The following is a 25,984-nucleotide window of genomic DNA, read 5'->3' on the forward strand; positions in this document are numbered from 1 at the left end:
TGGAGACCAAAACTGCACACAGTATTCCAGCTGCGGTCTCACCAGAATCCCGTACAATTTTAGTAAGACTTCTTTATTCCTGTACTCCAATCCCTTTGCAATAAAGGCCAACATGCCATTTGCCTTCAAAATAGCCTGCTGCACTTGCATGTTAACTTTGTGCGTTTCTTGTATGAGTACCCCCATGTATCTCTGAAAATCAACACTTACCAGTTTCACACCTTTTAAAAATATTCTGCTTTTCTATTTATACTCCATTTGCTATCTTGTTACCCACTCACTTAACCTGTCTCTATCTCTTTGCAGCCTCTCTACATCCTCCCCGCAGCTTACCATTCCACCGAGCATTGTATCATCAGCAAACTTAGATACATTACTCTCTGTCTCTTCATCCAAGTCATTAATATAGAGTGAGGCCCCAGCACTAATCCTTGCAGCACTCCACTATTCACTGCCAGCCAACTTGAAAATGCCCCATTTATGCCCATTCTCTGCTTCCTGTCTGTTAACCAATCCTCTATCCATACTAATATATTACCCCCAACACCATGAGCTCTTATCTTGCCTATTAATTTTTTATGTGGCACCTTATCAAATGCCTTTTGAAAATCCAGGTATACAACATCCACTGGTTTCCCTTTCTCTACCTTATTAGTTACATCCTCTAAATTTGTCAAACAGGATCGGCCTTTAGTAAAACCATGCTGACTTGTTCTAATCATACTGTGCTTTTCCAAGTACAATGTTAAGACTTCTTTAATGCAGCATCTTCCCAATGACTGAAGTTAGGCTAACTGGCCTGTAGTTCCCTGTTTTCTCTTTACCTCCTTTCTTGCGTGAAATGCAGAAAGACGCCAACAGCGCGGGTTCAATCCCCCTACCGGCTGTGGTAGTTCATGGAAGCCTGCCTCCTCACCTGGCCGCATGCTTGAGGAGTGGTGACCCTCAAGCTATACATCACCAAAGGTCTCTCTCTAATATGGAGGGATGCCTATGGTCCTTTGGGACTATGGCTACAGCAATTAAAAATGCCTACTTTTTGTGTCATATCATGGGAAATGTCAATGTATCATGCAAATTTGTATCCATAATAAATTAAATTCAAAAAATGCATAAAATTCTCATTATAAAGCACAAAATTCTTTAAAGCAACAAACACAACACTTCACATCACAGCTGCATTTAGCCTCAAGGTTATCACTGCCTCCAGAACACTTCAAAGGGGATTTTTACTTTATTTCGTGAGCAAACTGTTGATGTTATTTAGTTTAAAAATTGGGTATTGATTCCCTTTAACATCCACATCAGCTGCTGGCATTCCTGCTTTTTGGACTCTTGGTCATTGTCCTATTCTCAGAATACATGAAGCATCTGAAACTCTTAATTTATACTTGTTAACTTGGCTGTCAGTCACATAAACTATGGGCCACATCTCACCCTCCAGGGAGTAACTACAATTATCATAGTAATAGCATTTGGTTCTGTACAAATATCACAATCTTAACAATCTTTTTGGAAAATTTCATAGGTCTAATCTTCAGACAAAGCTTTCTTTGAAGTGTTGTTGTACCAGAGCATTGTGTCCAGGGATAGCAGGATAAGAGTTCCTGCTGTCAGGGAATGAAAGAATATTTAAGGGCAAGCCAATCCTGACAACCTTCACACATCTCCTGAGAGCCAACTACAAAGCAGCACTGACAGACTCTGGTACAGGCTGGCTGTCTGCTTAGCTACAGAATGATGCACAGCATGGTGGTGATGGAAGTAAAAACTGAGAGGTAAAGATAACAAACTGGAGGGGAGAGGGTGGGGGGAGAGGGAAATACTGGTTCAAACTGAATATCAAACTAGCTCCAACAACATGCAAATTCATCAGTTTATTTTATGATTAGCACTGTCACCTCTGTAAGTCATAAAATTTCACTGTTGCAGTTTTTATTTAAAATAATCCTGCCAATTTCTCTCTTCCCTTCCTAAAGAGATATCAGGGTAGGCAGTGATCTTGGGTGGCAACACAATACGAGCGATATCTCATGATCTGCCCAGCATTCAGTTCCCAGGCAAGGTGTGTAACAGGCAGTCTTGGCGATACAGCCTGTTTGTGCTGCAATCCAAGATGGATTTCTACCAGAATACAATTCCATGGGTTGGTCGACACTCTGGCATCCCACCCAATTGACCATTGTTCATATGCAAATCTTGACAGTAGGCGTTGGGAGACTATTTGACCACTGAGTTAAATCATATCTGCACCCAACATTAATACATGCACTACCATCTGGACAGTAATCAGGAACAACTTCCCCTCTCAACAATGGGGCACTGAGGCCAGCTGCAGTTGCAGCTTAGATCAACGAACTCGGCACAGACTGACAGCATCAGCTTTCAGATTTATCTGAGGAGCTTGATACAAGTCTTTTTAAAAAGTAGTGTGCTATCTTAAATCCAATTTATGCCATTCATATCCATTCCTCATTTGCTACTGTTTGTGATCTTATTGCAATATAATGGGGAGCAGGAAATGGCATATGCATGTGCTAAGCTGAGGTAGAAACCCCCACATCAGAATACTATTTTTAAATGGTTTTAAAGTAAATGGCCCCAAAAATCCTCGGGGATTCCACAGGTCTCCGGTTGGTAATCCTGGTAAGGCATTAGAAAAACCTACCGGAAAGCAGCAGACACCTGGCTGTGATGGGTCTTGACTGTTTCTGGAATTTTTCCACCTACTCTGTAAGGAGCCAGATATTCACTCACTGCTTACAAGGTAAATGTCACTGGGGGTTGGAGCCCCAGATGGGCACTTCCCACCCCAGGTGTTTTCACTTCCCCAGTTCCGGGGGTGCATGACAACAGGTGGTGAACAGAGACATACCAGTCTGCAGGTGGTGTGTAAATAAGTAGCCTGATTCTCTGAAGAATGGCGGAATTTTCTTTTGAAATTTACCCGGATTGTCCCCTTTACTCAAGGAACCAAGGGGGATATGGCTGGTTTCTGGGAAGGAGGGCAGGGCAACTCTCCCTCGACGATACCCACTAGGCCCAATCATATGAGGTGCCCTCTGGTTATCCTAGTTGGGTAACATTAGGTAGCATTGATAGGTGGGATTCTGGCATAACCACCAGGATCACACCAGAAGATTTTCAGGGCCAATGAATTCTAATCATTCTGATGTATAGTCTGCCTCAAGTCCCTACTCATTTCACGGTCTGCCAAAGTATACATTGGGTAATAAATCTGATACTGTCCAAGTCCAGCCAATGTCCTGCTTCAAGGAATGGGTAGAAGGAAAGAATGAATTTAGTCTAGATCATCAGAAGTGAACTATGCTCAGCCCCCACTGTAAATAACATAGTATACATATCTTTAATGTAATCAGCTCTTGAATTGCTTATTAAAGTGCTTCATGGCCATAACAGCATCATGAGTATCACCCCAAAATGAAGAAATGAAAGCAGCAGACGTGTACACAGAGATCTATCTGACTGAAGATTACCTCATTTTTCCATCTGTAACACTGAAGTCAACATGTTCAGGAGTGAGCGTAGAGCTAGGTCAAAAAGTTAACCCCATCCAAGCGGAGTCGCTTCAACCATGCTGTGGCCTGGTTTCAATTGGCTTGGTTCAGATTCCTTGTTAAAATCTCTGTTCATCAAGACTATTTTGCAGTACAAGTTGGAAAAACGGAAAGCTAAGACAGGTTTCCACCTACATAATGTAGTTTGGATCTGGGTTCAAGTTGAATAGCTTGGGGTCAGTTCAGGTTGAACTTCAGATATCCTATATATAGCCAGAGGGCAAACATATGCTGCAATGACCTGTCATCAAGAAGTTACCCCAGTACCCCATGATCCCATAGGCCAGAGTGCCCATTTGTGCTGTAGCCCATCACAGTCCTGAATTTAAAAGATTTAAAAACATTAGAGATTGGAGAATTAATTTATTATATGACATGATACAACAATGAGGTTAGACTTATTAAAACAAACAATTTTAAACTCCGCTATTACAAATCCTCCCGTTAACATTCCTATTGGATCCATTTTCTGTTCTCTGATACAAACCGTTTTTCCAATGTTTGAGTCTTGCAACACCAGAGGAGTGGCCTTATTTATTGCTGTGTACATTGGCACATGGTAACGTGACCAACAAATAATGTAAGAGAAGCATCATATATTGAACCGCTAACCTTATTAAAAGGGACTCCGGGTCAAATTACCCAAATTCAGGGTAAGCCCAGCAACCTAAAAGCGGTAATTACTCAGACCAGAACTCAATATACTAGAAAAGCAGAACAGGTACCTTCTGTAACATGGTGCTCATCTTTCCATGTCAGTCCCTCATAATAATGTTCATTTACTTACCTGCAAAAAAAAGGAAAAAGGTTAGGTAAGCATTTTTAAGATACATTCTTGTGGGTTTTTCTTCATGATGGTTACTTGGTTAAAATAATTCAAACAATACAGATAAACTAGCATGATATTGTAATAGAATTACTAGTCTAGTTAGGCTTGAATATTTTACTTTTTGCAATATTGACTGATAGTCATTTATAAAGTCATGCACATAACTTGTCCATATTATTAACATTGTACACTTTTTAAAGAGGATGGATGGATTATATATTGTATCTTGTCCCCTCCAGTTATCTGCCTCCTCATTTCTTGAAAGTGCTGTCTCAAGCAGGGGCATTCTTCCATAGATACAGACTGAGCTCTTGACACTTTATCCAAGCGTGCATTCCTCATGTGTAAGCCTGGACAGGAAGCATCAGCAGGCTATCGAACTATGTAGGCCATCACAAGCATACCTAATTCAGTCATTACTCAGCGTCCATACATGTGCACATTCCATCAAGGGTCATGAGATATCAAGAAGCAGCAGGACGTTTTGTCGGTTTTTGCTCTACTTCATTCACAGGTGTGATGAACTCAACTGTATTCCCTTGCTGCTACTTGGGCTACAATCAGGCAACTCAATTAATTGAAAGTCAAACCGAGGACCTTCCTCAGCTATGTTAGTCAGTTTCATATTAGGCAATGCAAGTATCAACTGAGCCATCTAGAGATTTGGAGTATGATTTTGAAAGTGCCATGGGGTTGGAAGTCGTTGCAGATGTAATTTAAAAGTCACGGTCCAGGAGGTCGTCTCAGAGCCCGCTGCCTCCGGCGCAATCTGCAATGGGTGAGGGTGGTGGGAACGGGGAAGCTACTTGCCTCCAATTAAGGGGCTATTAAGCTCCTTTAGGAGCTTGTCAAGTGGGTGGTGGGGGGCGGGGGGGGGGGGGGGGGGTGGAATCCGGGGAGCCCGACTAGCCTGGTGCATGATAGTGCACAGTTGTCAGGCTCGCAGCGGGAAGGAGGCTAACTTTGTTGTTTGAGGAAGAAAGGTTTTTCACCCATAGAGATCTTGCGCTGAGCCCAGCGCAGGATTTTTTTTCATTGTGTAACCGCTGCCTCACCTATTTATTCTGCTGGCCCTCTGATGAGCTGCCTGCTCTTCTCAACAAACCAGCGGCAGGTCACATCATGGCTGCCACATGCCTTTGCCTCCGGCACCAAGTAGGCAGCTCCCGCCTCCTGCTGACGCTTGACAACATGAATTGGGCACTGAGCTCGCCTCCTGCCCAATTAGGGCATTACCATTTGAAGATTGTGTCGTGTTTGCAAAGCAGCTGAGGTGTGGGATCTGGACCCAGAAATCATCCAGGCGTCAGGTTCCTGAATCCGTTTTGAAAATCCAGCCCCTGAGCAGAGTATGCCATTGTTAAGAATGACCTACAATTGATCTCAGTCATATTATCACAGAGACAGAAATGTCCTATATTATTGTTGAACTGCTGGTATACGCTTATCTATGGTAAGCATTAGCTCCACTTTTAAGTCAGTTCACTTTCACTACATAGCATTAAATGATCTTATTCTTCAAGAAATTGACTGATGGGAGCAAACCACACCGAGTCGTAAAATATACACACTCGCACACTGAAGCTCCTCTATCCAAATATGGCAAAATGTTTACGTGACCAGAACTGTGACTAATAATTTGACCTTACATCAACAATATGTAGTAATACATCCTTAGGAAAGGTCAATGTGAGGTTGACTTAATGTAGAAAAGATACAACAAATTACACTGTAAACATATTCTGTAGCCCCAAAAAAAGCATTACTACACTGGTTTTCCAGTGTAGTCACTGGAAGGCAAAAATCCCTGTGCGCTGCATTTCCAGTAACATTTTAAGTACTATATTGTGAAAAATACAAAAATAAAGCTCCTGGGTTAAAGGATTAGTCATGGGTAGTTAAACTATTATCTGGATCTACTCTCTATTTGCTTTTCACTTTTTAGTAAGTGATTCTTGTGTTCCCATTTCCTGCTGTGCAAAATCTCTCTGCCAAGGCAAGATCATTAAAAGTCATTTGGCTCCAGTAACTTCACAGAACCAAACACCCATAGTAATAGAGCCCTTACAAAGCAAGGATTACTGTAAACCATTTACCCTGTAACATATATATGTATTTATGCATGTAACTGACAGAAATGTAAGGAGGAATCATCATGGTTTATCCTTTCTGTATGAAGTTATTAAATGATTGCTTAAGAGTTTATATTTTCATTACTTGGTAAAATTCAGTCCATCACATCCATCCTGATGACTCATAAGTAACGTTGCGGTTTCTAAACTATCTTTAATGGAAAGGTTCCTAGTTCAATCCCCAATGAGCAGTTGATATCAGCCAGTTGGCCCCAGTGACTCTGGACTAGGGAAGAGAAGACTAGCCAGAATTCCCACACCTGATCTCAGTACAGTGTCCCCTTACCGGATGTATAAATGTGTGGCTGGCAGGATAGGAAAGGATCGGGCTCAAATGTATGAGCTGCACAGACAGGCTGCCTGCTGGATCACAAGTAAATAATGGTCACTCACGGAGTTAGCGGAGGGCACCTAGTACCTGTGGAACCATACCCCATGAAGAAGTTCATAAGAGGAAAAAAATGGAAAGAAAACAAAAACTTCAGTTTCTTACAGATTTTCATTGTGATTTTACTGATTATTTGGAGTGTTTCACACCACTGGGTTATATGACAATATAAACAATGGCTGTAATTGCTGATGCCAATCTCAAAAATCATTCACTAACACACAACACAATGAAATTAATTGTATCAAAACACTGTGGGAACAACATTTACCTTGCACCAGAAATGGGCAGGAAGTCAGCATTAATTTGAGCCGACCTGGCGTCGAGCCAAATTCAACATCGGCCTCACTTGAATAGATACAGGGTGTGGCTTGATGAATTCTGGCTGGTTCCAATGCTAAGTTGGGGGTGGGTTGAGGTGGTAAGGGGAGACAAAGCTGTGCACAATTGGAATCCAAATTGACACCAGTCTACAGTCCTTCTATGGATCCAGGAAGAGCACCCCTGTTCCTTCTGAACAAAAATGTACTAATTTTTTTGACTGGCCTCCAGCAGTCCCTCTGAGAATGTGGAGATCTGGTATAACTAGGTGAAACTTACATGATGCAGCCTCTGCCCATTTGAACCTGAACTTTGCATTGGGGAGTAGGTCCCCAATTTGCATAGAAAAGCAGCTCTGTGCTGGTTTCATGTCCATTTACAGGGCCATCTGAATTTTGTACCAGGAGGGACTTGGGCATCAATCAAGTGACCAACATGCCTCTGCCACGCCCTGTGTTTCAACTCCTGACTGCCTAATTTCCATGCGATGGATGGCTGTGAGTTAAATTTCTCCCCCTTTATTGCAGTACTTGAACATGATGATGATCACAATGGTAAAAGTAAAACGCAACTCTTCCTCATCCTTGAACAATAATGTTGGCAAATTGTTTTCATAATTCCCACATGTTTGTTTAAAGAATATTGCTAAGCACACAACTTCCAGTGCCCAGACTGTATCCCTACCCCAAGGTGAAAGGCAGTGTCACAAGAATTTTTCAATCTGTAATTTGGAGTGAGTGTCATTTAGCAGGACAAGCAAGATGATGAGCCAGCCTCAAATTATTTCAAGGAAGACACTTAAGAATAGATTTAAAAGCCTGACCTTCCTAAAGGTGAATGTTTACTCAAGGAAATGGAAAGGCCCAAGCATGTCCTCTGCACAGATCGAAAAGACAGCGTGCAAATTGCACAGCCTTTTCTTGTTCCATCCTGCCAAGATTCTTATAGCAAAATAAACTTGCATTTATATAACACCTTATTGTGTTTCCCAGGACATGCCCAGGTGTTCTGCATCCAATTATTATTTTTTTGAAATGCAGTCAAAACACAATAGCCAACATGCGCACAAAAGGATCCCGTATCAGCAAATGAGATGAACAACCAGTTCCAAAGATTACATAGAGTCCACTCTTCATTCAAAATAATCTTGTGAAAAATTGTGATCAATTCACATAGCTGCAATATTTTCTAAGCTAACTGCTCTACTTTACAATAACTAAAAATTACTAATGACAATGGCCAACAGAATCTTGAGCTTTGTGCAGACTAAAATCATTTTCCATATTAACGCCTTTCTAGATAACTCATATAATGCACTCAGGTTTCTAGCAGATATGTGCCAGATCTTGCCCTACTGAAATATTTATCCACTCAGAAAACCAATGTGTAGAGTTCTCTGCTTTGACACCATCAACAACGTTCCTTACTTCCCCTGCTACTGCTGAAACATACCACTAGGGTGAGCAAAGGGGCCAAATATGGCAAATATATAACATCACAACAAAATGTATTTGTTACAAAATGCAAGCGCATGTTTTACTGCCATGGACTTGCAAACAAAATGTATCTACATTTAGATCTAGCTCTAATTTCTCTGCAACGTCAACCTGATCAGATGTTTTGAGACATAAAGATTACATATCACTATTTAAAGTACAGTTCTCTGGTGTCCTGGGCAACATTTTTCCTCCAACCATCACCATAAAAAACAAATGAATGAACTGGTCATTCATCTCATTGTATTTATGATACATTGTAATGTGCACAAAGACTCCCACATTCACCTACTCAAAAGCAATCACTGCATTTCAAAAGTGATTAATTGAGCAGCCATTTATGTTCCATTCTGGTAAGATTCTTATAGAAAAACAAACTTGCACTTTACAGCAGATTATGATGTTTCCCTCAAAATACCTCTCCTCTCCTCACTAAAACCAACCCTTGACCCAACCATGCTTGCAAACTACCACCGCATCTCCAACCTCCCTTTCCTCTCCGAAGTCCTTGAACGTGTTGTCACCTCCCAAATCCGTGCCCACCTTTCCCGGAACTCCCTGTTTGAAGCTCTCCAATCAGGTTTCCGCCCTGCCTCAGTACTGAAACAGCTTTCATCAAAGTCATAATTGACATCTGATGTGACTATGTGACAAAGATAAACTACCCCGCCTCATCCTTCTCAAACTGTCTGCAGCCTTTGACACGATTGACCACATCATCCTCCTCCAATGACTCTCCACTGTCGTTCCAGCTATGTGGGACTGCAGTTGCCTGGTTCCATTCTTATCTATCTAATCGTAGCCAGAGTAGCACTTGCAATGGCTTCTCTTCCTGCTCCCGCACCATTAACTTGGGTGTCCCCGCAAGATCTATCCTTGGCCCTCTCCCATTTCTCATCTACATGCTGCCTCTCAGCAACATCATCTGTAAGCACAGCATCAGTTTTCCACATGTATGCTGATGACACCCACCTCTACCTTACCACCATCTCTCTCCACCCCTCCACTGTTGCTAAATTATCAGACTGTTTATCTAACATTCAGTAGCAGATGAGCAGAAATTTCCTCCGATTAAATATTGGGAAGACTGAAGCCATTGTTTTCATTCTCTGCTCCAATCTCTATTCCCTAGCTACTGACTCCATTCCTCTTTCTGGTAACAGTCTGAGACTAAGCTAGTCTGTTCGCAACCTTGGTGGCATATTTGACTGCAAGAGGAGCTACCAACCACATATTCGTGCCATCACTAAGATTGCCTACTTCCACCTCTGTAACATCATCTGACTTCTCTCCCTCTCAGCTCATCTGCTGCTGAAACCATCTTTCATTCCTGTTACCTCTAGATATGACTTTTCCAACGCATTCCCAGCTGGTCTTCCACATTCTACCCTCTGTAAACTGAGGTCATCCAAAACTCTGCTTAATTCACACCAAGTCCCATTCACGTATCCCCCCTGTGCTCACTGACCTACATTGGCACCCAGTCAAGCAAAGTCTTGGTTTTAAAATTCTCATCCTTGTTTCAAAACCCTCCTTGGCCTTGACCCCTGGCCCCCCGCTCCCCCATTTCTGTAATTTCCACCAGCCACACAATCCTCCATGATATCTGTGCTCATCCAATTCCAGCCTCTTGAGCACCCCTATTTTAATCGCTACACAATTGATGGCCATGCCTTCAGTAGACTGTGCCCCAAGCTCTGGAATATCCTCCCTACACCTCTCCGCCTCTCTTGCTCGCTTTCCTCCTTTAAGACATTCCTTAAAACCGAATATCTCGTTGACATATTTTGTTTTATAATGCTCCTGTGAAGTGCTGTTGTATATTTTATTATATAAAGGCATCATATAAATATAAGTTGTTGTTGTTTGTCAAGTGCTTTAGGACACTCCAAGCGATGTGGTGACATATATTCACACAAGTTTTTTTCTTCCAACTCAGTTAAATATACATTTACCAAATAATACATATACAAACCAAACAGAGTGTTTGATGAATCTTTTCACAAATTACTTGGTACTGTGCTTAAAATAAACTGCACTGGGAAAGTCTAACTGGATTTTTCAAAAAATTCGGGTATTTAGAGGGAGCTCCAGTGGGTAGGTAACTGGTAGATGGTTAAGGAACAGATTCAGATGCCAGACAGTCAAACGTAAACTACACTCAAGTTTTATCAAGGCTATAATATTCGATGGGGTGGGTTTTCAAAGCAGGAGGGAAAGAGTTATGGTCGGGATCCCGAATTCTGTGGGAGGTGTTTATTTTTCCAAAACAGATTCTCCGTCAAGAAGCCAGCCTGATTGACAGGGGTTGATCAGGGAGAGTCAGACATCACTCCTGCTCCTCCTGGCCCCCAAGCAGTGTTGCAAAGGAGCTTACATGATGGATCCAGTCCTTCTTATCTCCTTTTACCTGCTGGCTTTCACAAGCCCTGGGAAACTGGCCAACATGGGTTACAAATAGAAATCCTGTAAAAATGGAGGCATGCAGCCTCCTGAAGAGGTTTCAATGACTATCTGTCAACTGAAACCGGATTGGTCAACTGCTCCTCACCCCATCTTCATTAAAGCTGGAAGTGGTGGGTCTGAGGGGAGCGGTGTTCCTGGTTCAGATTTTTTACATATTAACCTCCAATGTGAACAAAATCCATCTATTTTTGAGGCTGAAAATTACCCCTACCCCCTTCCAAGTCTCAATCAAATCAATAGATTGCAGAATCTAACACCAACAGAGTGCTCAACTGGCAAGAAGATCTACCCTGGATAACTGACTGAGATCTTGTCATCTTTTTCATTCTTTCATGGGATGTGAAACGATCAATTAGGGATGGAAATAAATGCTGGCCTTGCCAATGACGCTCACATACCATGAAAGAATAAAAATAAAACTCCCAAAGTTATTTAAAAAAAATTAAGCATGGTGCTGTGCGGAATGTTATGTAATTATGTAGTGTTTATTTAACGATAAAAGTTGCAAGATTGCTCACATATTTACGTTGATTTTGTTCGAAGAGAAAAGACAAAGTATGTAATGGGAGTACTTCATTCACAAATGAGCACAAAATGATTTGGAAGAAACAGTCCCTAATTTCAGTTTGTAAATGTATTTCAGTGTAAATAAAGGCACATAATACACGTAGCATTACCTGGAGCAGGATTTTCACTGCGGGATTCTGAACCATGCTGTCAGGCTCACCTAGGGCTCAGAAGCCTGCATTGTGTGGGAAACAGTCAATCATTGTGATTTTCCCTGATTTGGCCAATTAGTGGGCACGCGATCCAATAAAGGATGGCAGGCAGGATCTCAGAGCTGGAGGGCCAATCAGAGGCCTTCCATCTTGAAAGCAACAACAGGATGCTATGCAAGGTGAGTGAGGGAGAGGACGCCCCAAAAAGGAGGCGCCCTCTCTCCAACCTTTTAAAATTTAAAACAAAAAATGGCCTTTGCAGTCAGGCCACCACTATGGGAAAATCAGGCTCCGTTAACAGGTCTTAATAGGCCTTTTAATTGGCTTAATAATAGGCTACTCCCACCTCTCCAATCCTGCCTCTGGTAAAATGGCCCAGGGGTGGGATGGAGACAAGGGATCCAGCGCACAGGCTGGCAGCTTGAAATTCCACGCTCGCCCACCTCCATTCTCGCCCTAGTGGGGGTTAAGAATTCTGCCCCTGATCTCAGTTGGGATTGGAATACTACAAATGGCCTTAGTAGCCTGGGGAGGGAGAAGGAACGTCATCTGGAGATCCTACTCCTGTTTTTTTTAAATCAATGACCCGAGCATTCAAAGGATGAATGACCACTTGGGCAAAGGACCATATGCATGGCCCTTCCAGTACACATCCACTGGAATTACAGCACTAGTGCACCAGAAACAGGACAGATTTCCAGCCCCATCAACCCTCAAACATCAGGTACACTGGCTTCGTAAAAGCTGTAATATGATAAATTCAATTCGAATAGCAACAGGATACTGAAGCATGGAAAAAAGTACTGTTTACCTGGTGTACCTTTAGAACTCAACATTCACTAGTAAAGATACATGAGTATTAACTGAGCTTACTTCTAAAATACCAATGTAACAAAGCTTTGCACATCTTGGTTCCTGAAGATAATGAAATGTCAAAAGAGCAGAAGTAGTGCACTGGTTATTACTGGAATGTCAGGGACTCTCACAAAGAGTGTACCAGTTGTGAGACAGGCATTCAGCCACTATTGAGGAGATTCCAGATTGCCAGTAAATTGCAGGGTGTGGAACACAGGTAATCAATCATTATATAGGTTAAAGGTTTCCTTTATGAATGTAAAAAATGCAGTTCAGAATATTTTTCCAAAAGGCTGAGAATAGTTTTGTGCTTAGAAAATAAGAAATACCTCCACGAGTCCTTGTACAACCCACTAATAATGAAATAAGGGGTAAAAGAACACACAAAAAAATCCATCTGCTGGTTCAAATTTTCAGAATATTTTGGTGCAAATGCTTGTGTAGGATTTTCATTTTTTTTCTTATTAAAAAGAGACAAACTGCAGTTATCAGGCTGTATATTGTTTGTATTGTGGTTTGGCAGAAAATTACTTTCTTTTCATGTCAGAAAGTGATGCAGAAGCAAACAAAGTGGGACCTCAACACAACCTCAAATGAAAGAACACTTGCTTTACAAGAGACAAAGAGGAGACCAAAGAAATGTTGGAAGTCAGAAATTAAAACGGAAAAATTCTGGAAATGCAAAGCACAACAGTCAGCTTGTGAAAGAGAAAGACAAGTTACTGATTGGGTGCAACTCTTCATCCGAAATTATGAGCTTCAGCGGAGTGGTGGGGGAGGTGCACATGTGTGTATGTTTGAGTGTATATTTGGGGAAGCTGTGGCGGGAGGGGTGCGGGGGGTGCTCCTGAAACATTAATCTGTCTATGTATTTTACATGCTGACTATCCTGCTGTGTATCTCCTGATTTTACTTCACTCATTTTATAGTGTAAGTCAGCAAAAAGAGTGGTGATAGCTGAGAGGACTGATTGATGACGAGGAAAGGATCAAGGTGGCAGAGTTTTGAATGAGTTTGCTGGGTAGAGCTCAGGAACTGACGAAGGAATGCCTGGAGATGACAAAGGTGTAGATGAGTTTCCGTGGTGATGAGGTGAAATAGAGATAGAAGATGGCGATGTTACAATGGTAGAAACTGAGATTCTTGGCAATGAATAGGAGATGGTGTTTGAAGTTTGGCTCAAGATCAAACAGGACACCTAGGTTCGACCTATTGGGGATGGAATCAGAAACTATAGTGTCAAACATGATGTTGTTAGGTTGGATTTGATATTGGACATGCAGCAAGATAGCGCAGTAACAGTTGTAGAGTCTAGGGTGATGGCACAAAGGTAGAGCTGGCTGTCAACTAAATACAAAGGAAAGCTGTGCCCAATGTCATCAAGGAGCAAGATATCGATGCGGAAGAATAATGTCAGTATAACATATTCTGACTTGGGAGTCCAAAGCACTCCAGATGTACCCCAACACCAGATTTGCCCCATTGATCCCTGATCGGATGCTTTTAGGTAAAATCAATCCCTAAGTAAGTTTTCAATCAGCCTCTGCTGCTGGTAATTTTGCTTCTGGGCCTTGCCAAATCTGCCATCTGTAGGTCCAAGAAGCCATGATAACCAGGCTCTGGCTGCTCATGTACATTCCAAGCTAAAGCCATAGTTTGTGCCCAGGTGACCTTTGAGCAACAGCATGCAGCTTCTGCTAGCTTACGGATGTCTTCATCATTTGATAGGCATTGAATAGAAATGTTGCTTTGATTCAGCTGATTTTAGTCTTTTGAATTCCTGTTGTAATTTTAATGACCTTTTGTTTATATCTAGTTTTATATACCCTTTCCTATCCTGAGTGGTGTGAAACAGGGCTGTGTTCTCGCACCCACACTTTTTGGGATTTTCTTCTCCCTGCTGCTTTCACATGCGTTCAAATCCTCTGAAGAAGGAATTTTCCTCCACACAAGATCAGGGGGCAGGTTGTTCAACCTTGCCCGTCTAAGAGCGAAGTCCAAAGTACGGAAAGTCCTCATCAGAGAACTCCTCTTTGCTGACGATGCTGCTTTAACATCTCACACTGAAGAATGCCTGCAGAGTCTCATCAACAGGTTTGCGTCTGCCTGCAATGAATTTGGCCTAACCATCAGCCTCAAGAAAACGAACATCATGGGGCAGGATGTCAGAAATGCTCCATCCATCAATACTGGCGACCACGCTCTGGAAGTGGTTCAAGAGTTCACCTACCTAGGCTCAACTATCACCAGTAACCTGTCTCTAGATGCAGAAATCAACAAGCGCATGGGTAAGGCTTCCACTGCTATGTTCAGACTGGCCAAGAGAGTGTGGGAAAATGGCGCACTGACACGGAACACAAAAGTCCGAGTGTATCAGGCCTGTGTCCTCAGTACCTTGCTCTACGGCAGCGAGGCCTGGACAACGTATGCCAGCCAAGAGCGACGTCTCAATTCATTCCATCTTCGCTGCCTTCGGAGAATACTTGGCATCAGGTGGCAGGACTATATCTCCAACACAGAAGTCCTTGAAGCGGCCAACACCCCCAGCTTATACACACTACTGAGTCAGAGGCGCTTGAGATGGCTTGGCCATGTGAGCCGCATGGAAGATGGCAGGATCCCCAAAGACACATTGTACAGCGAGCTCGCCACTGGTATCAGACCCACCGGCCGTCCATGTCTCCGTTATAAAGACGTCTGCAAACGCGACATGAAATCGTGTGACATTGATCACAAGTCGTGGGAGTCAGTTGCCAGCATTCGCCAGAGCTGGCGGGCAGCCATAAAGACAGGGCTAAATTGTGGCGAGTCGAAGAGACTTAGTAGTTGGCAGGAAAAAAGACAGAGGCGCAAGGGGAGAGCCAACTGTGCAACAGCCCCAACAAACAAATTTCTCTGCAGCACCTGTGGAAGAGCCTGTCACTCCAGAATTGGCCTTTATAGCCACTCCAGGCGCTGCTTCACAAACCACTGACCACCTCCAGGCGCGTATCCATTGTCTCTCGAGATAAGGAGGCCCAAAAGAAAAAAGAAAGAAGTTTGGTTGACTCCCTCCTCCTTAAAATTCTAGTGGTGTTGCCCTATATGAGAAGGCGCACCTGGACTCCCGGTGGGACTAGGGTTGGAGAAGCCAATTCTCAACCGATCTAGATAATTTATCAATCATTTCATGATTAACTTTCCTTACCAGGAACACATAAGTTTAGTTTAGTTTAGAGATACAGCACTGAAACAGGCCCTTCGGCCCACCGAGTCTGTGCCGACCATCAACCACCCATTTATACTAATGCTACACTAATCCCATATTCCTACCACATCCCCACCTGTCCCTATATTTCCCTACCACCTACCTATACTAGTGGCAATTTATAATGGCCAATTTACCTACCAACCTGCAAGTCTTTTGGCTTGTGGGAGGAAACCGGAGCACCCGGAGAAAACCCACGCAGACACAGGGAGAACTTGCAAACTCCACACAGGCAGTACCCAGAATTGAACCCGGGTCGCTGGAGCTGTGAGGCTGCAGTGCTAACCACTGCACCACCGTGCCGCCCACAGAAAGGAACTCCTTTCAAAATGTTTTGAAAATCCAATTAAACTGCATTACAGGATTATCCTCATTCAATGTCTTAGCTACCTCTTCTAAGAATCCTAGTAACTAATGACTTATTACTGCTAAAACTATCCTGACTATTGTCAGTGACAATTGTGCCATTAAATGTTCACTTAAAGCATCCTATTGATGCCCTCAAGCATTTTCCCCACAATTGACTTTAGGCTAACCAGCCTGTAATTACAAGATCTTGTTCCTTATTTCGATATTGGAGCTGCATTTTGGTATCCTCCAATCCTCAAATATGTAGAACTTGGAAAAATATCCAAGCATCACCTCCTTTTGGTTTTACAATTAATAAAAATAAAAAAGATAGCTTCCTCCCAATTGACTACTGTACAAAGGTATAATATTAGGCTGTATAGACCAGAAGATTTCAAGACCATTTCCTGGTCTGAGCTAGGTCAGCAGTTGAGGCACTATAATGAGCCTCAGCTCTCCAAGCCGAGAATGGGAAAAATAAAAATCAGCCAGAATCGTGATCCTGATTGCTTTCCAGTGATTCCTCCTGGGAAATGCACATACGGATGTTAGCTGAGAATATGGTTTGGGTAAAGTCATGATGTCCTACACATAGAATAGCCTGCCAACACGCATGCTAAAGGATAGGCATTTGAGAAGAAGGATGGATGATGCAGTGAATTGGGCTTTTGCCTCTCGCACTTGAGTTTTTCACCACCAACTCCAGGGTTTAAATTCAAACCAGGCTCTGCTGGTTTAAGCATCCATTTTTTAGTGGGCAGAGGTTACACAGCACTAAACATCTGCTAACGTACTTGTGAGGCTATGGGATGGTCTTGTGCAAAGTTGAGAAATGTCACATTGCTGCAGTAGGGAAGATAGGTGCACTTGGTGTTGGAACCATTACTAGAGCATTGTGGAAAGAGCTCTACTCTGCATCTAAAACCACCTATATATGATCTGGAAGTATTCGATGCTGACTCTGCCAACTTAAAATGGAATATATTCTATTTGTTCACATTTGCCTAACGTCTACAGATTTTTATATATCAAAAAGTCAGACTCTTTTTCTGAACAAGAGCACTTCATATACAGAAGCCTTTTCTGGTTTGAGCACTGATCCCAGCTCTCACGATAACTGGTACTGTAAACATATAGGAAACACGTATCTTGTTCACTAAATGGTGCTGCTCTGGGAATTTCCAGTTAAATCAGTTGTTAGCTTCTTTACCACAGCAATTTGCCCTGTTGAGCACAAAATTCACCAGAAAAAGAAGTTGGAGGGAAAAGAATAGCCATTTGGCCAAAGTACCCAGGAGCCAATTGTGTCTAGTGAACTTCATGTACACTGGTAAAAGTCAGCTTTTGCCACAGAGGAGAAGAAAAACAATAGTGCTGCATTTGTCCCAAAAAATAGGGGCAGAATTTCCGCACAGCATTTCCCACTTGTTCCCTTCAGTTTGAGAGCTGCAGAAATCCTGGAAAAACACTAATGTTTTGCAGCTATTTTGTTTAAATTGTGGTGGACGCATTGAAGAGCCCCCACAGTAATTTGTCTCCTTAGTATTGAAGAGCCAGGTAAGGCATGGTTAGCAGCTATCAAAATCATTTTAGATTACACTGGCTTTAACTACCATAATGCACATTATTGTGCTTCTGAATGGAGCAGAGTGCTGAATAGCCAGAAAATGGAGCACTTTTCCTTTATCTACACATATGGCCCAACCAGCCAGCAAGTCATCATTTTGAGATCAGTTTGCACTTGCAAACAAAAATCAGTGCTCCTGCTGACACCATTCCTCAGTGTCACTCCTGGCTCCTATCGATTAGTACTGCTGCTATTGCTTCAAAGCAGACATGCTGTTGTGGACGTGAATTCTTACAACAGTTTTGCAAGATCAGGAATTCTCACCCACAGCAGAGTCCCATTCCCTGGAGTAGCAGCACCATCAGATAACAGGACAGAGTAGGAATGATTTTAATAGTGCAAGTGAAAAGTGGATGGGGTTCTCTCAAAAGGAAAGTGAGCCTCCCCACCAGTTGACCTCCCAAGTGAAGGTGAAGATAGTCCTGATGGGTTTTGGCAGGCCTTTCAATATCACAACTGAGCCTAATCCTGTTGTCACTTGATGCAGTTTCCAGCAGAAATTACTGATAAGCAAGGGGAAACCCTATGTGATTCGTTTCCTCCCTAGTATAAGGCCAAACCTCATTGTACCCAACTGCAGCCCTGGCTGAAATTAACCAACAGCTCAGTCTGGGAATCATTCTTTCAGCTCATTATAACTTAATGTTGCATTGGGTGGTGCCTTTCTCAGTTAGATGATGGGGAGGTGGCTATATTCAAATGAAATTATGCTTAATCACAGATATGTTTTAGTCAAAAACCAGAAGATTAACGGCTAGTTCCAAGATGCAAATTATTGTACAGCATCTCATGTTGTGCATTAGAAAATGCCACCCATTTTATTTACTAGGCTTTAACTCAGATCTTTTGTCTGACCTTTCCTCAGCCTCCCTTTGATTGAATAACATGCTCTGAATTGAATCACTGGGACACCAGCATCAGAATAAATGCATCCTTTGTACTGTTTGCCTGGAAGGGAGCAAGAGTTCAACTGACAAGCACAATACAATTAGAGCCAGTGTAGAATGTATTAAAGAAATGATACAGGATAGTTCCACAGAGTCTGTTCTGTCAATTTATCACAGCACACAAGTCAAACAAAAATCCTTTTTTTTCACCCTTAAGGTTTGACTATGAAAATTAGTTGTAAAAATGATCTTGCTACTAATTTTATACCTTGACCAGCATAGTTATATCTAAAAACCTAGAATGAGGAGAATGGCTAATTCAATAGGCCGTGTCCTTCCACCTCTGGAGCTGGGGTTCAAAACTAACCCGGAGTAATGGAATGAAAGTCTCTGTGACTACTTTAAGATATTTAACTGAAATAAATTTGCAGCAACTGCAATAAAATATCCATTGGGTGTAAATTCACAGCACAAAACTGCTCATAATTGTGCACAAATTGTCAATAATCTGGCAGTATCACTCAGAGAGGCCAGAAAAGGGATTTGGTGTAGGAAATGGAAAAAGTTACATTGATGCAGTGGAGGTTGCTTTTCTGAAGTTGAGTTAGGGCACATTATTAGACCAATGTGGGGAAAAGCGTCAACTTGACTCAACAGTAGCACTTTCAGCTCCAAGTCAGGAGGTCATGGGTCAAGCCCCACTTCAGAGATTGATGCACATAATCCAGGCCAACACTTCAGCACAGTACTGTCAAAGCTGCTGTCTTTCAAATGAGACACTAAACCACAGCCTCTCACACAACAGTTTCACTGTTCATCCCCATAGTGCAGGGTGTTCAACATTACATCAGAAACACACTAACCTTTATTTAGCATAAAGAATTCCAGCTAAAATGGCAGAAAGAACAAAAGAATCTACAAGAAGCACTGTAAAACAGAAAAATAAAAACAGATTGTGATAGTAGCAGGTTACTGAAGTGTCTGTAACACTTATGAATCAGACTATATAATTGACTTGTGACTTCATTCCTCAGGAATTAATTGGCATTTACTATTGCCTCAGGCTGCTACCAATGTTCCTTTCAGAAATCCCATACCACTCTGAAAAATTCTAACTGAGGAAGAAAAGTTGAAACAAATTTGTATCTCAGCAAAGTTTAGTTTCCTTGTAATGTTTAATCTATATGCATTTGCGTTTTATAATCCTGATCCCAAATATGGATGCTATTTCCTTCTGTCTAAGGCTAAGTTAGTAACAGAATATTTTTGGTTGAACTTATTCTTTAATGAATCAAGATATTGCTCACAAGCGAAGTGCAGCAGAGGTAACTATACTAGATCCAGAGCAGATGAGAATTATATGCCTCCCAGGTTAGAATTTCAGGAACCACTTAAAGTAAATGATCAACAATTGTTTCGCTGATTTACAGTGACATCTCTCACACTAAAACTAACTGATCAAATGTTCCCCCTTTAAAATAAGCATATATGGTAAGAGAGGGTTGTTCATATTTGCTGCTCTTGTTGTTTCCTCGTTATATACACACCAAGGCTCCTTAGACCTAACACATTCCAAACCCGTGACCTCTACCACCTCGAAGGACAAGAGCAGCAGATGCATGGGAACATCACCACCTGCAAGTTCCCGTCCAAGTCACACACCATCCTGACTTGGAACTATATCGCCGTTCCTTCACTGTCGCTGGGTCAAAATCTTGGAACTCCCTTCCTAACAGCACTGTGGGTGTACCTACCTCACATGGACTGCAGTGGTTCAAGAAGGCAGCTCACCACCACCTTCTGAAGGGCAATTAGGGATGGGCAATAAATGCTGGCATAGCCAGTGATGCCCACATCCATGAATGAATAAAAAAAAAAATTTACTTGGGATAGGTAGTCTTAGGGTGACTGAAAGAGTTCCAAATATGCCACTGTTCAACAGCAGTATATGTAGCAAATATATCTTCAATCAGGGTCTCAGCTAATTTTATTATGTTTTTAAATCTAACAGAGTTCACCTCAGCATCTTCATTTCATTTTGTTTTCAAGGGGAGAAATTTTATTCTGGCAGCCTTGGTCTCAACGTCCCGAGATCCCCACATCGCCTCTTCTATGGAAGGCCCGCCAAAATTAATGCCAATCAGGCACTTAAGAAGACAGGGGCGGGCCTTCCATGGGATGAAGGACCCTATCGTCAGAAGTCCCACCCTTGCAGCGCTGTCAGCCAATCAGAGGCTAGCAGCTGCAGCACCACCACAGAGGCAGTGGTTGCTGCTGCACATGCAACTACCGGAGGTCCTGGAGCATCGCTGGAGCCAAGCCTCAGGTAGGTCAGGGCGGGAGGGGTCTCGCAGGGTGGGGATTGCGGGGAGTCGGCAGGAAGGGCAAGGGGGTGGCCATCAGTACGGCGCCCCCCGCCCCCCTCCCCTTCCCAATGCTGGGTCCCTTGTTCAGGCAGTAAGTGCCTTTTAACGAAGAACACCCCCACCCCTGGAGCCAGGAAACAGCCTGCACAGTTTCCAATGCCATGCTGCCCGTGCAGCAACAGGGCTGTCCGCCGCATGGCAAATTGCAACTGTGGCGGGAAGAGGCCCTTAATTGGTGAGTAATTGCCCAGTTAAGGGCCTCAATTAGCGGCGGGACTGGAAAGCCATTCACAGGCTTTCCAGCCCCAGACTAAATTTTGGTGGAGGCAGGATGGTGGCGGGAACTCCCTCACCCCGCCACCATACCACTCGATTTTATGCTCTCCCCACTTTCCAACTCGCCGCAGGGGACAGCATAAAGTTCTCCCCTACATTTGTGGTGAAATATGTTATGTATGTTAAGCTGTAGATTGATAACAGGTTATAATTTTCAGAATGCACATAGGGCACTAAGCAGTCAGAGAACACAGACAGACTGATCAAATAAGCTTCTGTTGAAATGATAAGGATCAATACCTGGTCTGTATTTTTTACCTTAGGCAATAAATGAAGCTGTAATGTTTCTGTTTAAAGTTGATAAGCTGTCTTAGAAATTTTTTAAACAGCATTTTGATGTTATTTTCTTGTATGTGTATTATAGTCTTAAAAGAGAAGAGGAACATGTTCAGTGTTGTTTGTTGGAACTGAAAACTTTTACAGCTTGAGTAATTTTAACCAAACTCACAGGCAGGAAACCCATGGAATCAGTTGGAATGTCAGTTTTACAATGGGCCAATATCACATTCTTATTGACTTCAATGGAGAGCAAAATCGAGCAGAGTGTAAATTCAGCTTTGCACCCAATCTCATCAATTTCCCAAGCAGGATGAGTTGAAGTTGATTCTGTCATGTCTACCAGTAAGGCATACTAAAGGTGAGCAAGTAGGAAAAAAATGCTGTAATTTTTCTACATGATTCAAAAAATAAAATGTTTCTGCAATACCTGCCTAGAGTTCCAATATTATGCAATGATCTTGGAAGCATAGGTTGGTGAGAGATCTTTAACTTTCAATTAGCCCATTTGGAGAAAGCCAACAAAAGTTCCCTTAAGGGCAACTTGAAATATAATGGGCAGAATTTAACTGCCAAGGGGAGGCGGGCTCAGGTGTGGTGAAGGGTTAAATCCCCAGAAAGTGGCATCGGGTTGGGAACTCGGCATTTTTCCACCACTTCTGGGTGTGACCCAGACAGGTTTGCAGGTGAGCAGGGAACACCCATGCAGATGTCAGGAAAGTAATTAAAATATGCAAACAGGCATACTTTGAATTTAACCCTGCATTCTGGCTTTAACACCCAAGCGCACAGGTTCCCCGAACTCTCTGCATCTTACCAGGGTCAACGAGGCGAGTGCAAGTGGGGAGAGCTTCGACAGCGAAACTGGGCCTGGAATTTAACATTGCGGCAGTGACCTCGCCCACCAGCTGAAAAATCAGGGGTGAGCCTGCCTCCTCCGGGCCTGCTGCAAATTTTGTGGCCCAGGCCCTTAATTGGAAGAAGTCAGGACATCTGCCCCTCTGAGGCAGGAAGTCCCATCTCCGAGCTGCCAGCCAGGAGCAATGGCCACTACTGGGACTGCACCCAGCAAGAAGAGGAACAATGGACGTTGACCTTCAAAAAGTTAAGAGGGGGTTGGGCTTTGCTGGAGACAATCGGCTGAGCCTCGTCAAGGGGGGTTGGAGTCAGAGAGCAGGGCAGGGGGGGCAGCCCATGCTGCAAGGGGAGCTCTCCATGGGGCAAAGGGTGCCCAATCAGGTGTACAATCTGTCTCTTTCAGTCACTTACAGGACCAACCCAACTGCATGTAATACACAGGTGGCTGCTTCTTGGGTGAACTTGTTGTTTTGAATATTTCTGTATGTGAAAGCCTTTACTTGCATCAGTGGTCCTAATGGTCCTGCTCCACAGTTTTGTTAGCTGTGGAAGCTATATCTTTTTAATCCCAATTCCCTGCCTTTTTCATCATATCTCTCAATATCCCGATTTCCTAAGTAAGTATCTAGCTTCCTTTTAAAGACTTCAATTAATGTTGCAACTATGGTCTTCTGAGGTAGTGTGTTTCATATTCTCTCCACCCATATGCGTGAAAAGATTTCCTGCATTCATTTTTAATAACCTTAGCTTAATTTTTAAGATTACCCCTTCTGTTCTGGAATCTCCTGCTGGAGGGAAGTTCTCACTCCCCCACCATCTGTATGGATAAATACTTTGGTATACTTTGGCATGCCATAAATATTTGACCTCTGATATCATGTTATATAAATAAAGGCTTTTGGCAGTAGCCATTTTATACAGCATAAGAAACATGGTATCAGAAGAGAGCAGCTGGGATTTGAGAGGATTTTGATGGCTGTAAGACAGTCAGCAGATATGCAAAACATCAGAGTTTAAAACAGCTCCTGTCTACAACTTTGCACAGGACATCAACAGCTGGGTAAATCATTGTGGCTTCATGCAAGCCATCAAGGAATCGAGTCTAGTCTGAGGAAGGCAAGAGAAGTGCTCTACTGGCCAAACATGAGCCATGAAATTAAGGGCCAAATCAGCTGGTGTGGTGCTTGCAATGAATATCAAGCTGAGCAAGCTAAAGAGTTCTCAGGACTCATTATATCCCAGACAGACCATGGATGAAGCTTGGAGTAGACCTCTTCACTCTCACTGGAACTGATTATCTCGTCACAGTCGACTATTATTTGGATTACTGGGAGTTAAGCCAACTGATGTCAACAACTACCAGTGAGATTGTAGAATGCCTGAAAGCACAGTTCAGTCATCATGGCATTCCTGACACTGTGCTGAGCACAATGGCCCTTAGTTCACGGGTGAAGAATTCAGATGCTTCATGAACGATTGGGATATTCAGCACTACACATTATCGCCACACTATCCCCAGTCAAATGGAAATGCTGAGGTCACGGCGAAAATTGCCAAAGGATCATAAAGTATTCTCCTAGATCCGGCACAAATGTGTACAAAGCAATCTTCGAGTGGAGAAACACACCTACTGAAGGCATGGAAAGTAGTCCAGTCAGCCGCTAATGTCACACCACACCCAGATAACTCTTCCAACAGCTAAGAAACTACTCAAGCCAGAAGTAGTAACAGATGTGAGGGGCAAGATCATACTGAAACGACAGAAAATCAAATGTCACTTTGATAAAACTGCCAAATCGTTGCCAGAGCGGAGAGTCAGAGTGCAAACGTTTGACGCACTCAAGAAACATGAGACCACTTGGCAACTTGTGACATGAATGAAGAAGTTGTCACCTCAATCATAGCTTGTTCAACCATAAAGGTGAACGACGAGATCTATCATTGCAACCGCAGACATCTACACTCAACTGGAGAAGCTGCTCCTTCATAGCAAACAGCTGATGAGACAGATCTGAGTTCACCAACTGAACAAGAAAGTAAAGGACCATCAGTCCCAGAGGTCAACCACAAACAGCACAACAGATGGGCAGCAACAATCACCACAGCAGCAACACTCACCACAGCAGCAACAATCCCTAGAGAAGGAACACCAGCAACATCACCCAAGGAACCAGCACCAGACAAACAGACAACATCAACTTGCATAAAACGACCTGAATGCTTTAAAAATTGTGTGTGAAACACGTGTGTTGGGACAGACAAATTTGAAAGGACAAGCGAGAACAGACTTTTTTTTTAAGTGAAAAGGGGGCTGTTTGGATCAATACTTCTGTGCACTATGGCTTGCCATACACGTGACCTCTGATGTCACGATACATGATATGTAAATGAAGGCTTTCAGCAGTTGTCATTTTATGCACCACATGGAACACTATCAATCCCTGTTCATTCCTTTAATTATTTTAAATAGCTTGTCGGTTCATTTCCATGTGGATTCACTAACCCGTCTAGTGTAACAAGACCTGGACAACATTCAGGCTTGGGCTGCTAAATGGCAAGTTACATCCGTACCACGTAAGTGCCAGGCAATGACCATCTCCAACAAGGGAGATTCCAACCAACCCCCCTTGACATTCAATGGTATTACCATCGTTGAATGCCCTATTATCAACATCCTGGGGATAACATTGACCAGAAACTGAACTGGACCAGCCATATAAGTACTGTGGCTACAAAAGCAGGTCAGAGGCTAAGAATTCTGCAGCGAGTAACTCACATCCTGACTCCTCAAAGCCTCACCACCATCGACAAAGCACAAGTCAGGAATGTGATGGAATACTCTCCACTTGCCTGGATGGGTGCAGCTCCAACAACACTCAAGAAGCAGCCTGCTTGATTTGCATCTCATCCACCACCTTCAACATTCACTTCCTCCACCACCGATGCACAGTGACAGCAGTGTGTACCATACACAAGATGCTTTGCAACAACTTACCAAGCCTCATTCGACAGCAACTTCCAAATCCACGACCTCTACCATCTAGAAGGACAAGGGCAGCAGATGCATGGGAACACCACCACCAACAAGTTCCCCTCCAAGCCACACAGCATCCTGACTTGGAACTACCTTGCCGTTCCTTCACTGGGTCAAAATCCTGGAACCCCCTTCCCAACAGCACTTACACCACATGGACTGCAGTGGTTCAAGAAGGCAGCTCACCACCACATTCTCAAGGGCAGTTAGGGATGGGCAAT

The 25,984-nt window shown here is 43.0% G+C and overlaps 1 protein-coding gene across 2 annotated transcripts in view; it reads right to left on the reverse strand.

Annotated features, from left to right (window-relative positions):
• ank2b (ankyrin 2b, neuronal) overlaps positions 1 to 4,365 on the reverse strand; it is an 802,067-nt gene extending 797,702 nt beyond the window's left edge. Inside the window, exon 1 of one of the 2 annotated variants that reach the window (XM_068039631.1) lies at positions 4,304 to 4,365. In XM_068039631.1, coding sequence (XP_067895732.1) covers positions 4,304 to 4,324 — 21 coding nt within the window. In that variant the 5' untranslated portion in view covers positions 4,325 to 4,365. The remainder of the gene's footprint in view (positions 1 to 4,303) is intronic. The other variant, XM_068039677.1, reaches the window with a different exon arrangement.
• Positions 4,366 to 25,984: the final 21,619 nt, after the last annotated feature.

This window comes from Heterodontus francisci, chromosome 1 (assembly GCF_036365525.1).
Source record: "Heterodontus francisci isolate sHetFra1 chromosome 1, sHetFra1.hap1, whole genome shotgun sequence".
NCBI lineage: Eukaryota > Metazoa > Chordata > Chondrichthyes > Heterodontiformes > Heterodontidae > Heterodontus > Heterodontus francisci.